The following is a 23,478-nucleotide window of genomic DNA, read 5'->3' as shown; positions in this document are numbered from 1 at the left end:
ATTAATTTTCTCTTCTTTGCTCGTGCATGCATATATTATGGGTTTGGGGGCCTTTCACAACCCTTGTTTATAGACACTATTTCCATTCTCTAGAGACTTCCAAATTCCCCCAAATTTACATATCTTTTAAAACTAAGTTTATGATACAAAAAGTATACAACAAAATGCTGCTCACTATTAAAGTTATTTATAAATGTTTTAGATATACCATTAGATTTCATTTATTTGAAAAATAGAATAAGAAGCTGACATTGCTTCCCTGGACCACCAGAACTGTGTTTTTAGCTTCCTCAGAGAGGACCTAAATGAGGATTCAAGGGCCTTAGGTTTGAAATCTGTGTGCCCAATTTGCACTTGCATAAATAGGATTGCGTGGCTGTAGGGCCAGGCTGCGTTAACACAATCAATTTGCTTTTATTGAACACACCTGTTTCAATCAACAAGTGGAGGTCATGATCATGGAGATTGAGCTTTTTGTCGACATTGTAATTTTTTAGCACTATCAAAAAACATTATGATTGTTTGAATTAACGACAAGAAAGGTTTCATGATTCCTTCACCTAGGGTTTGAAGCTTGGTTGCTATTCTTATTAATCCTTTACCTCTTTCTTCCCGTCTCTCCACCTATATGCTAGAAATTTCTTTTATTTTAATCCTTTACCTCTTTCTTTCGGAGACTCTCCAACTACATGCCAGAAAAATATTTTAGGTTATGAATTGATATGAATATGAGCAATGGTAAATGTAAGACTGTCAAGGCCGCGAACAAACTTATTAGAAATGAAATCCTACTTGTGAGAGATTGGAGATGAGTTTTCAACAATACAAGATTTCTCATCAATGGTAGACGCTTCTTTCCCATTGTTTTTCTTCTATTTCACAATGACATACTTGTAAAATTGTTGCAATGCTGAGTTAGCTCTCTGGTAACCACTAGAAACTTCCAAGTAAAGACACAAGATTTATGCATTTTTAGAATTTAAAAATTAATAAACCCTGAGGAAAATTGCCAAGAACCAATGAAAAAATTGAAATTTGTGCAAGAAAATAAATTTTTAAATAAAAGAACTTCAAACTTTATAATCTTTGAATTTTTGGGTTCCTAAATTTAATAGATACATGAATAGGAACATTATTTTCCTACCTTATAAGACAAGGACTAATAAATACATACTCTAACTCATTAAATATTTTAAAAAATATATACATAATAAAATAATTACCTATGAAATAATCAACTATTTTATATATCTGTTTATAATTACTATTAATCATAATATAATTGCGACTCAAACCCTAATATCTATTCTCGCCGCACGCCCGAAACAAATCCGGAAGTGAGTGCCTTTAAACTCCTTTTTCATTGTTTCTGGTTCGCCTCATTGTAAAAACTTCATGCCGTGGAAGGGTTAAACTTTATCCATCGTTTCTTCGCGACATTGTTGGCAGCTCTACACAATTTGTGCAGTCTTGAGGTAAGTCACTTGCTACTGTTTCATGAGTTTCATAATATAGAACTGTAGGCGGCCGGATCAAAAATTGCCGGCTTTATTTCAATTGAAAGGGATTCCGATGTTATCTGTTAGACGAGGGCACTGGTTCATCGATTTTATTTCAGTTTAGTTTATCATTCCCAACTTCATAATATATTTCTTAACGTTTTGTTGCTTTGATGCATTGTTTTCCATACTGTATACATTCAAATAATTTCTAGATTGTCATTTCGTCACTCCGGAGGAAATTTCATATTCTAATGGAGCTGAAACAAGATATATACTCTATATTTGCCGCTTGCACCTGGGTAATGATAAATTATGTCAAGAAATGTGAGAGCAGGAGGTACTTTTGAAATAAGTATAGGATTCAATAGAACGGGTATTGGATTTGTGATTTAGGTAGATACTTAGAGGCGAAAATGGTGGAATTCGTACTTATTTTGTCGGCCGATTTTGTTTGCCGAGATTGGTACTGAAATAAGTTTTTTTTTTTAGCCATTTCGTTTGAATAGTCCAAATTTTAATTGAAATGCTAGAGCGTAAAGGTATTTCTGAATTAATAGGGTTTTCTATTTTGGGTGCTAAATCCGAGGGCTTGATAGATGTCTTTATGTTCATAAATGAGTTTTAGTTAAATGGTCTATATTAGTAATGGTACTAATTACCCAGCTGATAACTATGAAAACAGCGAGCTTACTAAGGCTGGGGTCCCATGGGCACTTGCTTGCTTAAAAATAGAGCAGGTGCCGCTGAGTTTTTTTAGGAACATTTAAAGGGGAGCAGTCCCATGGGCATTACATATAAATCTGCTTAAAAAAATTAGCTCCTAAATTGAAGGAAATATAAAAAATATAAATTGTTGTTTTTAGAATTTTTGGCAGCATGGTTTCAATTTGGAGGGAAATGAAGGTTAAGCTCTTGCCAAGTGGCAGAATTCTTCCCTAAACAGTAGGGGCTATTCCCCCCCCCCGCTTTGCATCCGCTCAACTAAAAAGTAGGGGCTCCTAGTTAATAGGAAAAGATTCCAAATTAAGCTTTAGCCCCGCCAAAATATTATCATGGGACCTCCAGCTCCTTAAATATAGAGCCCAAGCGCCCCCCCATGGGACCCCAGGGTAAACCCCCTAAGGGTAAAGACCGAGTTGCATGAAGATGCAGTGCTGCCAGGGCCCTTTATTATTCGTATGGCTTTAGTGTTGTGCCAACTGCTGGCAAGGAAGCTCCAATTCAGATTGAAATTTAAGCAAAATAGGCTCAACCTTGTTCTTCCTATTTGTGGTGATTTACATGTTGGTTGGAAGAGATGGAAACTTGAAACTGTACAGATGCCACAATTTAGTTGACTACTGCTTGCTACTGCTGCACATATTTTCCGTCGTTCTCCTCTTGACAATCCATCGCAATACAGGAACTGCTACACTGATAAGGACAGGAGTCACAGTCATCCAGTGCACAAGGACGTGCACAGCTGTATTGCTGGCATTTACTCCCTATGCTAACCAATAATGAAGCCTGGTAGCATATGCTTGCTACATGTTATGCATCCTCTTTTTTCTCTTTGTTTTTGGACACGTTAGTTCTGAATAGACCTACAGTAATTAGTTGCACAATAAACGTGTCACCTTTTCATTGTATGCATAACCCTGATTGCTGTGCTGAACTGATTGGAAAAGAGGAATCTGTGCTGAAATATGATAATGCAAAGCACTTTTCTTCTGTTAAACTCAGGTGTTGACTATGGAATTATTTTTTGACTATGGTATATATGCATAAGGTCTAAACGAAAAATAACAATTTTACAGATCTTGATTTTGATTTTTCAGTTTTGGAAGGTGACTTTAATTTACAACTGTGTTTCTGCCTGCAGTCATACATTTACATAAAAAACTTTGGGCATGCTAATTGTAATTTTGGGGATAATACTTGTAAAAGCTGAGAACTGGGGGTTAGCAAAAGAATTTAAATATATAAATTATCAATTATAATTTTGAATTACTGTTTTAATTCCCTTTTTTTCCTTTCATGATTGTTTTCCTTTAGCTGTTAATAACCATGTGTTCCGGGAAAGATTTGAATTTTTTATCAAAGATCAAGAATGATACAACCATCCCTGAAAAACAGGGAAAACAACAATACTGGAAGAGAATCAAAATTAAGAGCATTGAAGACACAGCAGCCTCAGAGTGGAGAATGTGGTCACCTTGCAAGCGGCTGTTCCAATCAGTACCTATTTCCTTGTTCAGGCAATACTTAACTAGGAAATCAGCAAGTTAGTTATGAATTCTGCTGGACTAGGCAGGAGTAATGTCTTCAATGTCACGCCAGATCTGCATAATTGGAGAGAGAATCAGATGTAGTTTCACCATGGATCAATGGAAAAGCTTCTCATACAATCCAAGGCACCAACAAGAATTTGGGAGTTAGATTCAATAATGACTTTATGGGATCCCTGGCAGAACACCCATAGAGAAGCAGAGAGAATAGAAAAAGCCTTGGTCTCATTGTTCGTAGCTTTGCCCAAGCCCAATAGGCCTTAGTATAAAATATTACCAGCATTGTACCTGCAAACAAAACCTGAACCAACATCCCCTGGGTTGCCAGTTGCAGAACCATCAGTTTCAATTTTTATCCAACCAAGAGGAGTCTACTTCTGATTTCCACAATTTATTTGAGCTTTTCATGTTTGTCCTTCTTCCTAACATTGTCAAGATAGTGAGGATTGGAATGAGCCAAAATAGTTTCTGTTATCTTGCTTCCAGATGGTGTGCAAGACAACATCAGATAAAGAAGAGGTCTCACGAATGGCTCTATTATTTTGCTCAAGCCAAATTTACCACAATATGAAATTCGGGCCTAGCTGCCATCCAATATGCATAGCTTTGGAATTCAATTTTCTTCACTTCCATTTGTTGAGAATGTTATCTCTTCAAAGCACACCAGTATTCTTGATCTTGAAGGCGAAAACCATCATTCGCAGATAATAGAAGTAAAAGGGCATTCAAACATCAAGTGATCTAAAGATTCTTTTTGAGATTTACATAAAACACATTTAGAGGGGCCAAGGAACACTCTGTGTTTAAGACTTTCGTAAGTGAGAATGCCATTGTGCATAAATAACCAAGCAGACAATTTAACTTTTGGCTATCCTTTCAGATGCCACATTTTCGACTAGTCTATAACATGTTGAAGGGTCTAAGAAGAGGGAAGAAGAGTCTCATAACCAACTTTGACAGTATATTTACCAAGGTTACCGCTGGCCCAAGTTGTCTCGTCCTCAAAATCAAAGCCATTTAAAGAACGAAACAACAAAATCTTGTTTGTGATTATAGCCTTGTCAAGAGGAAGGAGAATGGGCCATTCATGCAACTTTTTGAATTGCTTATATCTATAGTTGTGAATATGTAGTCTTTAGATAACGATCAATTTTAATCCAACCTCTAGATTCCATAGCATTTTTTATGGGATTCAAAATAGGGAACTCTTGGATGATTGAGGGTTGCTGATTTCAAGAGTCGGACAAAAAATAGGTCTTATCCCCTTCACCAAAATTCCCAAAAAGTCCCTTTTTAACCAGTTGAGAACTAAGCTTCAACACTTGCCAAGTAAGAGATCCATTCCCATGTAGGGGATATTTACCAACATCATTTGGATTAATTTGAACCATATATTTGCCAAAAGGAAATGAGGGGTTGGAAATGCATCTCCAATATAGCGTACTAGCCAAAGCTTTGTTGTTTAGGTCAGCTCGTCGAAGGTTAAGGGCTCCATGGAGCTTAGATTGTGTAACCTTTTCCCATTTCACCAAAACCCATTTTGTAGAGTCTTTGACACCATTCTAAGGAATTTAATGGGTCATCTTGTTAAGATCTTTCTAAATAGAGCTAGCAGAAGCCAAGATGGAGAATTTGTAAGACAGTCTGGAGAAAGGCAAGCAGGTCACCATAGTTGAGCCATTTGTTGGACCAATAATTGATCTTAAGTTGAATATGCTTCAAGAGGCTTTTCCAAACAGCCATAGGGATCTTCATGAAATGAAGAGGAATGTCCAAATAATCAAGAGGCAAAGAAGACTCAAAGAAGCCTAGAATAACAAGAATGCATTGGTCAACATTTAAGAATATTAGTCTAGATATATGAGCATTGTTAACTTGGGAAGAGGCAATAAGGTAGGTGGCAAGGGTTGTCGAGAGCACGTAAGCTACTTGATAAGAGACAACTCCCATTAGCTTGATGTTGTCAATAAACTGGAGATAAGAGAGAACAAGGGTTCCCTTGGTGAAGACCCAAGTAGTGGAGAAATGAAGAGAGGGGAGACCATTAACGAGAACCAAAAAAGTAGAACAAACACGCTCAAGATTCTAATCAATCCAAATCTGAGACAAACCAAAAGCGATCAACATTTTTAGTCAAAAAAGTCCATTCAACTCTGTCAAAGGCTTTAGACATGTCAAATTTGCTAAACATTCTAGAATGATTTTACTGTTGTAAAGAGTGAATATCCTCTTGGGCAATCACAATGCCATCAATGAAACCACCTTGTATGAGGAAAATGATGTTATGGAGCAGAGGCATAATGCTTCCAACAATTGCATAGGTAATAATTATATATATCATATTACAAAGAGAGATGGGTATACAATTGGAAATATTAGAACCATCAACCTTGGGAATGAGTAACAAATTTGTGATTCAAAGCTTTGAGAATGCTTCTTTTGCTAAATGACCCCTTGACAACGTTAAAAACACAAAACTAAAGATCAGTTCAAAGAGTTTGGAAGAATCCCTCAAGAAAATTGTCAAGACCAGGGTATTTGTTGATGCTCATGCCAAAAATGCTTTTCTTAACTTTAACTAAGTAAATATGCTTGAAAAGAACAAGGTTATTGACAACAAAAATCAAAGGAGGAATAACATCAAGGACAAATTTGTTGGTATTCGACATCTTGCCTAAGGTTGGAAGAAAACAAATTGAAGATATATTACGGGAGTGAGCTTTCATCTCAACAATAGAAGAAAAGGAGTGACCATGATCATCATGAAGAATAATCAAGTTGTTCTTTTGTCGTCTATCACATGCTATTCTATGGAAAAAAAGCAATGTTTTTTATCCCCTGCTTGAAGCCAAAGAGTAATAGCATGTTGTTTCCAGTAGATTTCCTCTTGAAAATCAATATTTTCAGCGAAGTTGCTTATGAATCTTGAACATGGTGTTTCCATGAGGAAGGCAACCTTCTACCCACCAAATAGGAATTAGCTGCGAAAGGAATTGGTGGTTCCTTTCAGAACCAACATTCTCAAACTTGAAGGGTATGTAAGGGGAGAGAAGTAATCCCTTCTTCAAGAGAAGAGCAGTGCGATTAAAGATAGAGCCATCAAGATTCTAAAGAGTCAAAACTCCATTAAATAAAAGCCTCTTTAGAGACCACCTATCAAGCTTGACCTTCCTAGTGTGAGGATTAATCCTCTTGTTGGTCCATGTAAACTTGGATCGTGGGTCAATAATATCAACAAGATTCAAGTCATGAATTTGAATTATCATTAACCTATCTCCACAATCAAGAGAGGGGATGACACCTTCTTGGTCTCAAAGAGAAAGCTTAGCATTAAGAGTTGGTTTAGCAAATTGCAAAGTTAGGTAAAACCTAACAAGGTGACCATGTTGATGGCAGACTCTGCATCTAAAAGGGAGGGCCTCGTAGTCCAATTATTGTATACATGAAGAATCATCCAAGCTCTAAATCAACATGAAGTGGATGACTAAGGTTTATTTCGAGGCATATACGATAAAAAATAGTAGATTTACCTAATATAGTATCATGGGGAACTACCATGTATATTTTGATGGAGTTACTAGTGGAAGCATTTTAACACCAAAACTACATAGGAAGGTCATACATTTAGATCCAGACAAGCATATCAGTGGGCTCTCTATGTGGGTTAGAAAGATTCACTCGTTTTGTTGACAAACTGCAGAGATGGGGATCTTGAAGTGAAAGTGAGTTTTCAGCATGTTATGTTTCTAAGGATTTTCTCATTGTTCTTGAGAGTATATTAAAATAGCTATAAATCTATTATCTTAGGAGAACATATAATAGGCTAGTCCTATGGATTAATCTGAAGCCAACTTTCTAGGGTTGGATAAAAAGACCAAGAGGGCCATGTTGCTTGTTCTTAGACTTGAAGACCTTAAAATGATCAACAAGAGAGGAAGAGCTAACAATGTGTCTTTAGGAGAACATATAATGGGCTAGTCCTATAGATTAATCAGAAGCTAGCTTTCTAGGGTCGGATAAAAAGACCAAGAGGGCCATGCCACCTCTTCTTAGACTCGAAGGCCTTAAAATGATCAACGAGAGAGGAAGAGCTAACAATGAAGTATCCATTGCTTATAAACCCAAATAGTTCTCATCGAAGGGCTACTAGATATTTTGAATCCATGAGTGGAGAAAGGGTATAAACAAGTGAATGCCTGAGAACTTGCAAATGAGGCATGATTTTGTCTGTAGACAATAGAGCCTTCAATCATGCCTTGCTCAATCACTACTTTTGGTTTTGCTTATGCGTGAGTAAGACATCCATTTACTTTGTGTTATAGAGAGGGAGGAATGACATATCCATTTACTTTGTGTTATAGAGAGGGAGGAATGACATCTGTAGACAAAGGTATGGTTGTTGAAAAGTTGGGGGACTTAATTGCAACATGTGTGGATTCCAAAGAAAGGCTAGGGAAAGATGACGATGACTCAAAAAGTGCCCATGGCAACAGAGTCACATACAAGCTAAACGAAATCCTAGTCGCAGGTGTCGACTCTTTCAATAAGTTCCACTCATTTTGACTTGTTACTGTTAATGATAAAAAAAACATTATTAACCATGTTTTAAATTAAGATTGCTTGCTAATTATTAGCAAACAATCCAAGGGTAATTTGGAGGTCCAATTAATTGCCTTGGAGGCACATCTGTAGAGAAAGGGTTGGCTGTTGAAAAATCAGGGTGCTTAACTACAATGTACGTGGATTTTAGAAAAAGTCCAACAAAGGACGATGACGACACAAAGGGTTGGCTGTTGAAAAGTTGGGGTACTTAACTGCAACGTATGTGGATTCTAGAAAAAGCCCAACAAAAAATGATGATGACACAAAGATATTAGTAAAAGGAAAAGTAGACAGAGATTCCAAGTCTCCATGGCAACAAAGACACATACAGGGCAATGGAAATCCTAGTCGCTAGTGTCGACTCCGTCAATAGGTCCCACTCACTTTGACATGTCACTAGTAATAATCAAAAAATTGTTATTAACCATGTTTTAAATTAGAATTGTGAGCAATCCAAGGGCCTTAACTTTGGAGGTCCAATTAAGTGCCTTGGAGGCTCCACACCCAATATTTAATAAAATTGACGGGGGATTGCAGACGAAAATCCCACAGCTTTTATGCATTTAATACCTGAAATCTTTCTTCACTATGGAGGGGACATAATTTGAAAGATAAAAATAAATTAGCATCATTCAATATAGCTTCCTTAGTGATACGTATATAAGGTAGGAGGATTTTGTAGCTTGCCATTATTAACTTATTTATTTTCTCAGTTTGGAAATCTCTAGCCTTCCAGAAAATAATGCACTCAAGAGTCGGCTTTTGATGGTGTAGGGTGAAGCTTAAAATTGATTATGTCCACAAGATGACAACCATGATGCTCCACCATCTTAAAAACTTTATGTCGGCTTCTCTAGCCTCTATTCCTTTTACATTTAAATTGTGGATTTTTGTTTATCCTTTCCTATGTCCTGAAATAAGCTGACCTTAAATTTTTCAGAGGTCAATCAGCGCATTAGAAGCTTTATGCAACACACTATACCATAGTATGCATACTGTGCACAGATAATTTTGGAGAAGCAGCAAATCAGTATTTAAATGAGATGTACCAATTAAGATCACCTTAAAGGTTTGAGAGCAGGACAATGCCTATTTGCTCATTTTAGAAATGTTCAATATTCAAGTTATTTAGAAGTTTTATCGAATGCTAAAATGATTTTGTACATCTGTGGGTGTCTGATGAGTTTTTTCTGTTTGGTTGAAGTCTTCCAAATCAATGGCAATCACTGAGATTGTAATAAATTGATTGAGCACCAGTACATCTTCTCAAATATTATTTTTTTGTAATTGTCGTAAATTGATTGAGCACCAGTACAACTTCTCAAACATTATTGTTTTGTAATTGTCGATGCAGTACTATCTATTTTCCAGTGGATGAAGTGCTCTTGTGTTTGCACACCTTGACACATGACTTCTTGGACAAGAATTAATGTTTTGGTTCCTTAAAAACTATGCTACTGAGCATGCGCAGTTCCAGTCCCGTGCTTGAATGTGTTGTGGTTTCACAAGGACACTTGAGGAGATGCTTGTTCACTTGCCATAGTTCCTGCTCTGGTAGTGTTTCTTAATGTTTTTAATTCAAATTCTGCCCCTTGTCCTGGTCACATGTCATACCTGCGGTCAAATTACTGCCCTAGCCAAAAAATCCGAGAAAAAGTCCCTGACCAAAATAAAAGATTAAGAAAACAAAGATATTTTTGCAATTCGAAATTTGTAGCAATTTTTAATGAATTTCTTTTTCTTTTCACTAGTGAATATTTGACAGATTTCGAACCTCATTGTTGAAGTTTGCCAAACTTTGTGGCTTAGGTTCTCTGTGAATTGAAGGCAGTGGTTATATAGGTTTAGTTCAATTTTATTTCATCTTCAATAGCATTAATGCCTGTATCAATTGAAAATGTAGTCTGGTTGTGTAGTGACCACAAGCCTATTCCTCCATATGTGAATGGCTGTAGTTTCTGGCTTACAATTTCTCTCCCATGTTAGCATTCACAATGCCAAATCCCTGTCAATAATCAATATTCCACCAGACTTCTTTCTGGCATGATTGCTCCAAATGTTCTCTTAAATAACAGATTGTCATCATATCAGCTTCAATCTATTGCCAATTTTATCCTGTTACCAGCTTTGTGAGTCCTATTGATTTCCTTGCTCATAGTTTAAGTTGCTTAACTTTTTTTTTCACTGTATAGATGGAAAAATCAGCCCTTATCAACATGTGCATGGTTTTTTTTTGGTTTTCCATCGGATTTGGATAATGAGATCATCGTCAACATGTTTCCACTTCTTTAGTAAATGCCAAAAACCAATTGTTTTAATTGGCCTTGATTGTGTATATTCTCATAACAAACATGCAGAATTCCATCCTTTATATTTATTGTATTTTCATTTTATTTTCCTATCATTGTTCCATCGTCAACATGTTTCCACTTGTTTAGCAAATGCTAAAGATCAATTATTGTAACAGGCCTTGGTTGTGTATATTCTTGTAACAAACATGCAGAATTCCATCCTTTATACTTACTGTATTTTCATATTATTTTCCTATCATTGTTACAAATATTTATGATACAAAGCATTTTATTACCCCAAAAATCATATCAAAATTTGGTTCAATTTTATTAAGCATTTCAATTGTTTTCTTAATTCACATACAAATTATGTGATCATTTTGGCATCCAAATCAGATCTGTAATGCTTTAATCTTGTTTGAACTTGGAATTGCCATCGCCCCCATTTACACTATCCTCATTAGCATATGTTGATCAACATTCTTGAGGACAGATATTTTTGCATCCGAAATTAGTGTATTCCCTAGCCAATATGTTAGTTTGCAACTCCTTCAGACAAGTATGATAAAATGAAAAGAAATCTGGCTCAAAAGGGAAACTCGGTTGATCCTTTCGTTCCAACAACCTCTCCCGGCATCTTTATAAGTATGAGACTTAGGCCCTAAGGTAAATACTAATAGGTCTGCGGGATTCTGCTCCTAAAATTTGATGGTAGGTTAAAGATATATTAGTATTTTAGGGTGTTATTCGAAGAATCGGAGTTAGTTGTCTTAAAGTAAATAGGTATGTGGGAATCTGCTCCTAAAATTTGATTTTAGGTTAAAGATATTCTAGTATTCTAGGATGTTGTTCTAAGTATCAGAGTTAATGCAAATGGAAAACTGCTCTTAAAATTTGATGGTAAGTTAAAGATCTTATAGTACTGTACAATGGTATCTGATCTGGTCACTACACATGTACAAGGGTGTCTGATCTGGTCACTAGTTGTGTGTACAGAATTAATGCATGGATTTGAGTTTGAAAAGCCATAAATTTTGTTTTTAGAAATGTAAATTCAGTGGCATGGATAGTTTTAAATGGTGTGCGATTTCTGGATTTGCTCAATAATAACAATTTTTAAATAAATGATTTACGGTTGACATTTACGCTCCGCGAATGGCATAGCAGGAATGACGGGTAAAATAGTCAAATGTAGTTTAAATCTTAGGGAATCACATTAGTATAATGACCTTAACTTGTAGTTGTAAATAACGTAACTGCTGTTTTTGTTTTAAAGAGGGCACAAGTATGGGAAAATAGCCTTGAGTAAAATCTATGGCAAAATAAAGTTAGAAACCTCCCAACAGAGAACATGGCGTGATGTCCCCAATTACAACTTTACTTGATTTACTCTAAAATTCCCAACTAGGGTTTGGATTGCACGTGGAAGTGACAGTTTGCATTGTTCCCTACTATGAATGAGACTGCCAATACCCAATGATTAACATTTAACTTACATCACTATGCATTTAAATCAGATAAAGGTTAAGGCAATTACTGATTCATAATACACGCTTAAGCTCTAATTCCTTTTTTTCTCTCCGTAATACCATCAACCTACAAGTAGGCTTCCTCAAGGGTTATGGAACAAATATTCATGCCTATCTTGGGACTTTCATCCCACATTGCGAGGTTTTATTCCATCTTTCCTTGACAATTCCAACCTATCCTCTTAATGGTATTAGTGAAGGGTTTAAGGATTAGGCTATATATATAAATATATCTGATTTTGATTTTACTATTATTAACACACACACACACACATATATATATATATATATATATATATATATATATATATATATATATATATATATATATATATAATTTTCTTTCCACCTCTTTCTGTGAAGAGTATCAAAAACATGTTATATTTCTCCCCTTCTGATAATGAATATTGATATATTTTAATCTCCATTCATCTCAATCCATGATTGCATTTCCTTATGGATCCTTTGATGCCTCTGAATGATGGAATGTTTTTATACACCGTTCATAGTCGTTGGGTCACAACTCTTGGAAATCCCTTTTAACTGGAATCTTAACTTGTCTATCATGTAATTTGTTTAACTGTTGCCACTGCCAAGGAAGACTTATCTCGTTGCCAAAGAAGATTTGAATCAATTTTTTTATCAATGTCTGATTGAAATTGTGCCTCTCCAAGTATCAAACAGTGGTTGGTTAAAAAATCTTAGCTAATCCTGCCCGCATTAACAATTATTATCTAAATTATTTATTGTTCTTAATAATCATATTACTAGCTACCAGTTGACTGAATCTGCATCAATATACTTGTTTCTCACCTGTCTGTTGAGTGCCTTCATCAGATTTGCGATGGATTTTATTGTGTTGTGAAACCTAACACTGTTTGGTTAATTCAAATTAACGGATCTACACATTGCTATTTGTTTTTAACAAGATAATAATCTTAAATTTGCGCTTGTATTACTTCCTTAGTAGATTGCATTTCTTCTCATGTTTGAAATTAAGAACATGTATGATCTTCTATCTTGATATCTTATTGAGAGCCACCGTGTTGTGTGGAAATCATAAAATGGTGAATGACGTTGCTATAACCGTATGAATGCTATTTTCTCAACGATGCCAACTAGCATTCATATTCTGAAATGGTAAATAAACAGGGATGTGACACACAACTTGTGCCAAATAAAAAAATGTTAAGTATAATAAGTCATACTGAACATTTTTGATTGACATAATCCCTGACAACTCACTGGAAATTTCAAGATCAATATAAATTACTTATTCAGAGTAAGTAATCACCAGGACTAACCTTTTCCAAATTAGATTGAAAAGGATTATTATTAACCATGTACTTTGTCCATTTCATTACATAGCTCGAAAAAATGGTCAGTAAGCTTGGACTCTTTGGCAAAGTCAAGTCCTCTGTGCAGTTAGATAGGTTATATTAATATATGCCAATTCTATGCTCAACAAAATATCAGTGTTCAACATGGTATGACAGGCAATGACTGCTACAATGACTCAAAATCTTTTTTGAAATGGAAAATTCAGTCATAGATGTACCTTGTCCCAAGACATTGAATGATTTAAAATATTTTGGACAATATTCTTCAAATCTTCAATTATTAATGCATTGATACGGTTATCCTATATAGTCATTCCAATTTCTACTCTTAGTTGAAGGTTATTTTTTAAATACAATGGCTGGTATTGTGCGCAGTTCCTTTATAATTTGTTTTCGGAATACAAGAGTTGTGTATGACTTCCAATTTTTGTTGTGTTTGTTTGCAGGTAAGCTTTAGCAATCATGTATACTGCTAGGAGGAAAATTCAAAAGGAAAAGGGTGCAGAACCTGATGATTTTGAGGAGTCTGTGGCACAGGTCAGGATCAAATCTTGTTATGTTTATCTTATTTTTGGTGCAATATGTATTACCTTTCTTTTAGGTGGTTGTAATTACCTTTAACTCTATACTGTAGGCCTTGTTTGATTTGGAGAACACCAATCAGGAGTTGAAGAGTGAGCTCAAAGATTTGTATATTAATTCTGCGAAGTAAGCTGGTTTTCCACTACATTTTGGATTCCCATATGCTTTTTGTAATTTGTGATGCCTCAATCTTTACTGCTCTCCAAAAGTGAAAAGTATTATATAGTAATTGTCAGTTTTATGATCTGTTGGTCTTGTATAGGCAAGTAGACATATCTGGCAACCGTAAGGCCATTGTTGTTCATGTTCCATACCGCTTGAGGAAGGCTTTTCGAAAGATTCATGTTAGGCTCGTGCGGGAGTTGGAAAAGAAATTCAGTGGAAAGGTTAACAGCTTAACATGTTCTCTGTGTTTCCTTTTTCAAATTGCTTCCTCTTATTATGTTGCAGTAATAATGTGGAAATGAATTCTTGCTGAAAAACAGGATGTTGTGATGATTGCCACAAGGAGAATATTGAGGCCACCAAAGAAAGGCTCAGCTGCAGTTCGACCCCGCAGTCGAACATTGACTTCTGTCCATGAGGCCACCTTGGAAGATGTTGTCTACCCTGCAGAGATTGTTGGGAAGCGAGTTAGATACCGTGTTGATGGGTCCAAGATAATGAAGGTAAGATTACTGGTGATAGAGAAACCTGTATATCAAATTCTTTGAACCTTTTCCAGGCTATATGTGTAACATGTTTGACAAACTGCAATTTCCAATTTTCAGGTATATCTAGATCCAAAGGAACGTAATAACACAGAATACAAGTTGGAAACCTTTTCTGGTGTTTACAGAAAAATTTGTGGAAAGGATGTTGTTTTTGAGTACCCTTTGTCTGAGGCTAGTTGAACTTAATTTTTTGACTAGGAGTATGTAGTAAAATATTGGGTATTAGGTGTTTCCCTGAACAAGCAATTGAGGCTGTCAAGTATCAACGATTCTTTGTTGAATTCTCCTTATTCTTCTATTCTCTTCAGATGAGTTAAATTTTGTTTTGCAGAAGAGAGCTTGCTATACGTTTAAATTAGTTTGAGAAGCATGTCTGAAATGAATTTGAGAAGCATTTGTTGCGAATTTATTGTTATCTTTAATTTATATGTCGAACGACTAATAGAAGTTGAATCTTTGGGAATTGGGTCAAGAAGTATGCTGGTACTGAAAACTCTTTTATTGTTTATATTGCTACAAATACTCAATTGATTTTTCCTCCTGTGGTTTTTGGGCTATTTTTTTGTAAATTTGCTGTCTAAAAATGCTCTTGTTTATCTTTCTGAATTGAGACTACTAAGAATTAGTAACAATGCAAAAACCTCATGAAGCTTAGATTGTGGAGCTCTGCTGCGCATTCAGCCAAATTGCTTACAAAGTTTTTTGGTTTAAAATTCTTGCATTGTCTACAGTGAACACCTTTTATATATGTGATCTCATGAGGAATGCCTTGGAAGTTTCTTGAGTCTCGTGTTCGCCACTTGATAAGTGTAGCAGTCACGGTCCTGTTGATGTGGGTTTTATGACCTACCAATTGTAGTGGTCAAAGTTAGGCATATGGGTTATTGCAAGTAAGATCGCATGGGTAATAGCTAAGGTTCCTTCTAGGTTGGATAAATTCAGTAGTGAATGTTATATGTTGATGTCACGAGGGGCTTTACGCTTTGTTAAGTTGATTTTTATTAATATTGGATATGAAAGCTTTTTGAATGATATTTGCAATGAGAGTACTTTTATTTTGGTGTTTGGTGAATACGTAGATAGTGGAAGAGTAGAGTAGAGAAATTCTATTCTACTCTCAAGAACTTGAAAGAAGATTATAGTGATGATGAATTATACCAAACTTTGCTTCACCAATTTTAACTACTACATCAATTTCAACTACTGCATTTAGTCAGTGTAATTTTTCCGGGTAGTGCCCAATTGTATTCATATCCTGATGAACACCATCAAACTCAACAGTGTATAGCAAAGATAGAAGTAAAACATCCTTCTAATGGTTCATATCCAATTCACATCGCTTAGATCTAAGGACAAAAGGTGCTGGCAAGATGATTCCACAATGATATAAATATCAATTACATTCATCTAAGCACTTCAAAAACAATTATATTCTAAGTGAGATCCAAGAGAGCACACAATCACTAAGATACCAAGTGAGACCCAAGAGGCATACAATAACTAAGATACATAAAATGCAATAGCTAAGATACCAAGTGAGATCCAAGAGAGCATGCAATCACTAAGATACAAAGTGAGATCCAAGAGAGCATGCAATAACTAAGATACATAAAATGCAAACTAACGTACATAAAATGCAATAGCTAAGATACCAAGTGAGATCCAAGAGTGCATGCAACCACTAAGATACCAAGTGAGATCCAAGAGAGCATACAATAACTAAGATACATAAAATGCAATAGCTAAGATACCAAGTGAGATTCAAGAGGGCATGCGATCACGAAGAGACGTAAGAAAAAGTCACCATATCATAATGATGAGTATTTTCTCTCAACAGGTAACAATTTCCAAAGATACATTAAAAAGAAGACACAAGAAAGAAGTCACCATATCGCAATGACAACTTTCTCATCTCAATAGGCAGCGATCTTCAAATTCTTTTTATTTATTAGAAATGACCCCATAGGTCTTAAATAACAATGAGTGGCTCAGAATGAAATAAAACTTATGGTTTTGCTTGTGCCACCTCATCCTTAATTAGGGTTAGGGCAAAGGAAGATAAATCTAAAATTAGAAAATCACTTCTTTAATGGGGTAATAAATGCACATTGGCTAGCCATTTAGTGAGAAGGGCAAAACATTTACGCACTATGCATTAAATGCTCTACGAATAATATGTTTCTAGAATGAAATGAATTTTGGCTTGAAGATCTTAAATTAGCTAGTGAAGATGATTGGGCGTGGATGTCTGGAAATATTTCTGATTGCATCATTTAGTGACTTATATGCAGCTTTTGATCACATGTAAAATTATTTATCTTGATCATTTCCTTCTTTCTATGTACCTACGTAAGAGTTGACCACCTTAAAATGAACTGGACCCCCTTAGAATGATTTTGTCCTAGAATTTCTTCACATAGAACTATGTGACTATTGTCTTGAAGGAAATTCAAGATGTTACTTTGATTAGTAAAACCCTTTAAACCTTGAATGCCCTTCCTTTAAAATAGAATAATTGACAGAGTCGCAAAAAATATTCCATATTTCTTCGAGCTTTCAAGCTTTATGCAAAATGAACGTTCTCTCCAAAAATTGTCGTCGAAATTTTTGTGTTCGACTTCTCTCGTGAGTTCACTTATCCTTTTTCACTCATGGGTGCACATTCGAAGTGATTGAGATTTAAATATTTTGACAATTAAATATTTCCAACATATCATTATTATTATTTTTTGTTCGGTAAAAAGTTATATTTAACATTTCATTAATTGAATATTGAATGTCATTTCATCATTTTTCAAAACTTTTAAAGGCACTACGACTCAACTTATTTTTATTTGAATTTCCTTTTCTTTAAAGGATCTTATAAATTTTAAATAAATTCTTCCATTACTTCTATGTTTTATGTGATTTTCATGTAATACCCTGTTCTGTCATCATTGGAGACTTATTTTTTTAAGTTCTATGACTCTTGTATAGACGTGTTAGCTCTTAATTGATAATTGAAAGTGTTAGGTTGTAACAATTTCCTATTTGTAATGACACGTCTTAATTGCTCTTAGTTAGTTAATGAAATTACTTTTGCGATGATGTCATATGGTGTATCTTAGAGAGATGTTTATTATGTCTTCATGATGATGAGATGTTCATGTTAGAATATGATGTTATTTACATTTAGTATTTGCTATTATAATTACCTCATACTTGCATGTGTATGGTATGTGTGTTTGTTTTACATTTATGTTTGACATACTTGATATGGTTGAGTGAAGGAGTCCTAGTCACCTGCTAATTAGAATCTACACGATGTACCACTACCCACTATATGCACATGCACATGCTTGTGTTTTATACAAATTTGTAGGTATTGGACATCGAATTCCTTGAATTGCCAGGATGAGCATGCCTATCACAATAACTTAATGGTAAAAATGAGGAGATTATGTTCATGTCCAATTCCAACCATAGCCTATTTACTTGTCTTGAGAAGGACATGTATTTGACTGCCCACCCTTCTTAAATCCACAAGTTCATCTTTGTTTCAAGTTTTGGTTAGGTTTTGTATTGGTGCTTTTATGTGGATTTGGCTATGTGATTTATTTGGTAAATGATATAATTATAATATTTGGGTTAATTATATAATATTGAGATTTTTTCGATTGGTAATCAACTGAAGTCTAGATTATATATTATACATTTTATTATTGTCGTTAGATTAATTTAAGCCAATAGGCTTATATGTAGGAGCTTTACCCACATATTTTACATTATTTTGCTAGAAAATTGTTAGCCTACATGGAAAATTGTCAGCCTCAACCAACTTTTAGATTATTACACTTTTTGATTTTTAAAAAAAATTTCTTTTAAATTTCTTTCTATTATTAAGTTTCTTTCTTTCTTATTTCTTTTAACTTCTTTCAATTCTTCTTTATTACTATTCTTTCCACTGGTTTTTTCCTTTTCCATTCACAGTTTTTTAGATTGCCATGTCTTTAAATTTCTGCAGTTGCTTGGGACATTCAATTTTTTTATTTAGCATTTTTTTTGAAAATTATCAGAGGAATGCTAATGGTTGCAAATCCATATTGTGCATTAGTTGCTCAATTTGATGTGTTCTCTATCTCTTCTTTGCAACCTTTTGTTGCCTAGTATTTTCTTCTGTGAAAACCTAAAACACGTACTTTCCATTTCCAGACATTGACATTTTCATTATGTTTTGTATTTGCATATTTTGACCCTTTTTGGTTTTGTGTGAAAAGTTAGGAACAATAACAATTTGACAATCCTTGCAGAGTCTGCATGTTCATAGGATTGAAAGTAAGAAACAAGAACAGTTTGATAATCAATGTGAGAATCTTACATCTTGTGTAGATCTACAACATTCATATCCATGTTCGATCAGTGGCTACATTCCTGATTTTTATACTATAACTAGAAATGGATTTATATATTCAAAACTTATAGCATAGGCTTTGAAGGATCTACCCTTGCTGTCATCATAAGATACATTCAGGAGAGTAGGTTTTTATGTTTGTTTGATACTCATATGGCACAAGTTGAGACTACCTAATACTTGATGCTCCACTCCACTCCACTCCACTTTTTAGATTCAAGTTAAATACCACTCCATGTATGCCATTGCAAAAGTTAAGAGACATAATTTGAATGCACCTGCGGTGTACTTATGAGGCATAAATAATTTGCTCAAAAGATTTCTTTCTGAAATAAGTTAGATGTTGGGTAGGATATCAAAACACATTTCTTTATTTTATCAATCTCAAACTAGATAGTTGTTGAATTAAGGCGTTTATGTTGATTTATATAATATTTTATATTAAAAAAAAATGAATTATTACCCAATAGTTAGCCTTTGTAAGAAATTTTCTTTTCCTTGCCAATCTTTTTGTTAACTTTTTTGATTTGTTGAAGTTTCTATTTCTAATTCTAATTTTTATAGAAGACTCAAAACAACAAGAATTTTTAGATTAAAATCTAAAGATTTTATCTAAAAAAATAATTTCATTAAAGATGGCAATATTATAGACTAAAATAATTTTGTTTCATTCTATTAAACTTTTCATAATCTTCAACATTTGGTTTTGGAATATTATATACTAGAATGATTTTGTTTTATTCTATTGATCTTTCCATAATCTTCAACATTAGGTTTTGGAATTGGAAGGAGTTGTTTTTTAAGTTTTAATTTTAGTAAATTAGTATGTTTCTTTTAGAGTGATGTTTATAGGTTTACATATTACTATACAACCCCTACATTTTCATACAACAAAATTATGTGTTGTGTAATTATTTTATTTTATTTCCTTTTATTTGGTGTTATATAATTTTTGCAAACATAATTTGTTATTAAATATTCTAATTTGAACCAATCAAAATGCACTATTTTCTTTAATAATAACACATTCTTATATTTCATAAACTTAAAATGTTAAATATTTAACATTCTAAAATTGTAAAAGTATTTTTCTTCATTGTCATTGGTCAAAGCAATGCCCTTTTCTTCTTTGAGTTAAATTATTAAAAATAAATGTTTTTGATTAAGAAAAACAGGTTTTGAAGGGTGCCTGAAACGCTTTACAGATCTTATGATTTTCAATGAAGCCCAAACTTAAAAACAACAGACCGTAGATGAAACAGGTCACTCGACAAAAACAAGGCGACCAAGGTGGTCTCATAGATAACACAGTGCTTTACTACCACCTAAATAGGTTTTAAACGAGATTCTGAAACCCCATGGTTACAAAAGAAGACATTTGATCTCAAACCATGTCAAACTACAAGATAACAGGCCAAAGAGACCAGGATAACCAAAACAAAAAAGAACAACCTCAAAAAAGACCAAGCGAGCAGTTGGAAAGGAAATTCAAGGCTCAAGATTTACTTTTAGATCCCATCTTTTGAGAACATAAAGACATATCAAATGATGGAAAAGAGTGCTTGACCTTTTTTTCTTTTACTTTTGTCCATCCATCCTCCACCATCCTAGCAGCCTTCTGCAAAGCAAAGTCTTCCAAACCACAAGCATCCCCCAAAGCCCTCTCATCCAAGGAAGAAGTACCACCACCACATGAAAGAGGAGCAACAACTCCCCCCGAAGCAAGAGCTACACGAGGAGCAATAATCGAATCAGAAATAGCAACATTCGAAGGAGGAACAACAGTATTGGCCACCATCATTTCATGAGGAAAAGCAACAAAATTCGCCTTCAAAGAATCCTGAGAAGAATCAACCAACCCACCCCCAATAGAGGGAGCTTTCTGAACACATCTCTATATTTTAAAAATAAATGTTAACGCATCTCAATATTTTGGAAAGGTAGTAGTGGGTCCCTCTTTGCCACTTTCTATCAAACATTTATATAATTTAATTTAACGATTTTAAGGGTTAAAGTTTTCTATTAAGAATCCATTTTCTAACATGGTAATTTGAGAGATAAAAGAACTATTGTTTAAGAATCCTACAGTTCAAAATCTCTCGCATCAACTTTTTAATTTCTTTAACAAAATTAAATGTTATTATCTATTTGATTAGAACCAATACAATTTGTAAGAAAATCCTAAGTAGAAAGGATTGTTATTTATCATTTTTAGAATTACATATCTCTCTCATATAAAAGTTCTACCGGCTTATTGTTGCATGTACAAAAACATTCAATTGCTAGTTATTATTATGTGTTAATCTCTAGTAGATTCAAACCCAAGACGTCCCTGATGAGAGACTCACAATTTACCAATATGTCTTACCTCATATAATATTGAAAATTATTAAATATTATTTGATTAAAAAGAAAATATTAACATATGAAGATATTTAATTAATTAAAAAATTAATTAAATATGTGCTTTAATTAAAAGACTTAATTAAAAAGTCTATTCTAAAAAATTGGTTAAACAAAAATTAAAATATGATGATATTTAATTAGTTGGAAATTAATTAACTGTGTGCTTTAGTTAAAAAGATATAATTGAAACGTTTAATTTAAGAAGCTAGATAAAAAGAATTAAAGGATTTAAGATTTAATATTGCTTTATTATAATTATTTAATTAATAATAATTATATTAGAGTTGTAATTAAATAATGAGATTTAATTATTATTAATAATTTAAATAATAAACATTGATTTAAATAGTAATTGCACTAATTAATAAATTGTAGGAAAAAGGAAATAAAATAATATTTTAATTGAAAAGTTCTTTAAGTGGGCATGAAAGAATTATATAATTTAATTAATTATTATTTAATAAAGTTAGTGGCTTTTAGGAATTGAGAATAGAAACCCTAGGTAGGGTTATGATTCTTTATTAGAGAGTTTGTAGTTCATTTGAGAGACACAGGTTTTGGGGAGCAAAATTTGGAATTGGAGCAAAAGAATTATTGAAAATTTCAAAGGGTTTGGATTTACCCACATTCACAAATTGTCTCAAATTTTAATTGTTATTTTGAGGTAGGGTTTGAAAACCCATTGTAGAATTTTATTCAAAAATCTGTCTACTTCGTGTCTTCCTAGGTACTTGCATAATGCTTATTAATTTATTTTACTGATTTTTGGATAAATAATTATGTTCTAGATTTTGAAAGAAAAATTTATTGATTAAGAAAATTTGGCTGAGGAAAACTAAAGAAAAATCTAGAAAATTATTATGTCTGTATTATTTTAAAACTCTTAATAATATAGAGAAAAAATGATTATAGAAAATTGGAAGAGAACAACAAATTGAACATCTAGGGTTTCAATTTTAAACTTGCCATTAGAACCATGTGATTATCATGAATTTTCTAAATAAAGATAAATATTATTCTTATATCTAAAATAGTTTGGCTGCAAATTTTAGTGAAAAAATAAATAATATTAATTGAGAGGAAAACATGATGTAACTAAACTTATACATGCATGTGAAAACAAATATACTAAAGATAGAAAACTATGTATATTATGGTTGCATGTGAAAACAAATACACTAAACATAAAAAACTAAGTATATTATGCTTGCATGATTTGAGAGATAAAATGCATACAAAAATAGTCATTGCATTTTTTTTAATTTTATAAAAATATAAAAAATTTTTGAGTTTTAAAAAAAAAAAAATTATTAATTTCAGAAATTAAATATTTTATATTAAAAATTAATTAAAAAATTAATATTATTATTTTCTCAAAATTAAATAAATAGATTCTACTTATTTTCTTATAAGTGGGTTTTTAATATTACTTCTTTTTAAAAACTCTTAGTTCGTTATAACTTATTTTATATTTAATAGTGCAAGTGGAGTTACAAATTAATAGATATATAATTGTGGTTTAGTTATATTTTAAAAGAAGTTATAATGAGTTCTCTATATAATCATTTAGTTATGAATCTTTAATATTATGAGAGAAATTAAAAATAATTTAATTGTAATTATAATTTAAAGTTTGAGTTATCTCTAGATGCATTATTAATTAAAAGAAAAATAAATATTAATATTGGACTTAAATAGAAGTCAAATTAATATTTAAAAAAAAAAAAATATTAATATTTAATCTAATAATATACATTTATATAATTATTTAAATCATTTATCATTTAAGTTTATTTACATGATAATATTGCATGATATTTTATATGCACAAAGAGACTTGACATTTAAATACTTAT

General features: G+C 33.2%; 1 protein-coding gene across 1 annotated transcript; it reads left to right on the top strand.

Annotated features, from left to right (window-relative positions):
* Positions 1–1,381: 1,381 nt before the first annotated feature.
* On the top strand, positions 1,382–15,301 carry LOC149569729 (small ribosomal subunit protein eS7-like). The gene is made up of 6 exons (XM_089822459.1): positions 1,382–1,475; positions 13,978–14,068; positions 14,166–14,239; positions 14,376–14,499; positions 14,599–14,781; positions 14,884–15,301. The coding sequence occupies exons 2-6, from the start codon at positions 13,994–13,996 to the stop codon at positions 15,004–15,006; spliced, it is 579 nt and encodes a 192-aa protein (XP_089678585.1). The 5' UTR covers positions 1,382–1,475; positions 13,978–13,993; the 3' UTR covers positions 15,007–15,301.
* Positions 15,302–23,478: the final 8,177 nt, after the last annotated feature.

This window comes from Cupressus sempervirens, chromosome 3 (assembly GCF_028749045.1).
Source record: "Cupressus sempervirens isolate cs-2001-9-10 chromosome 3, ASM2874904v1, whole genome shotgun sequence".
NCBI classification, from domain to species: Eukaryota; Viridiplantae; Streptophyta; class Pinopsida; order Cupressales; family Cupressaceae; genus Cupressus; species Cupressus sempervirens.
The sequence above is the reverse complement of the archived record's forward strand: the minus strand, read 5'-3'. Positions and strand labels throughout refer to the sequence as shown.

Coding starts and splice junctions, on each gene's coding strand:
- LOC149569729 (XM_089822459.1), top strand. CDS start 13,994: ATGTATACTGCTAGGAGGAAAATTCAAAAGGAAAAGGGTGCAGAACCT. Junction 14,069..14,165: donor TTGAGGAGTCTGTGGCACAG/GTCAGGATCAAA, acceptor TCTATACTGTAG/GCCTTGTTTGATTTGGAGAA. Junction 14,500..14,598: donor AAAAGAAATTCAGTGGAAAG/GTTAACAGCTTA, acceptor GCTGAAAAACAG/GATGTTGTGATGATTGCCAC.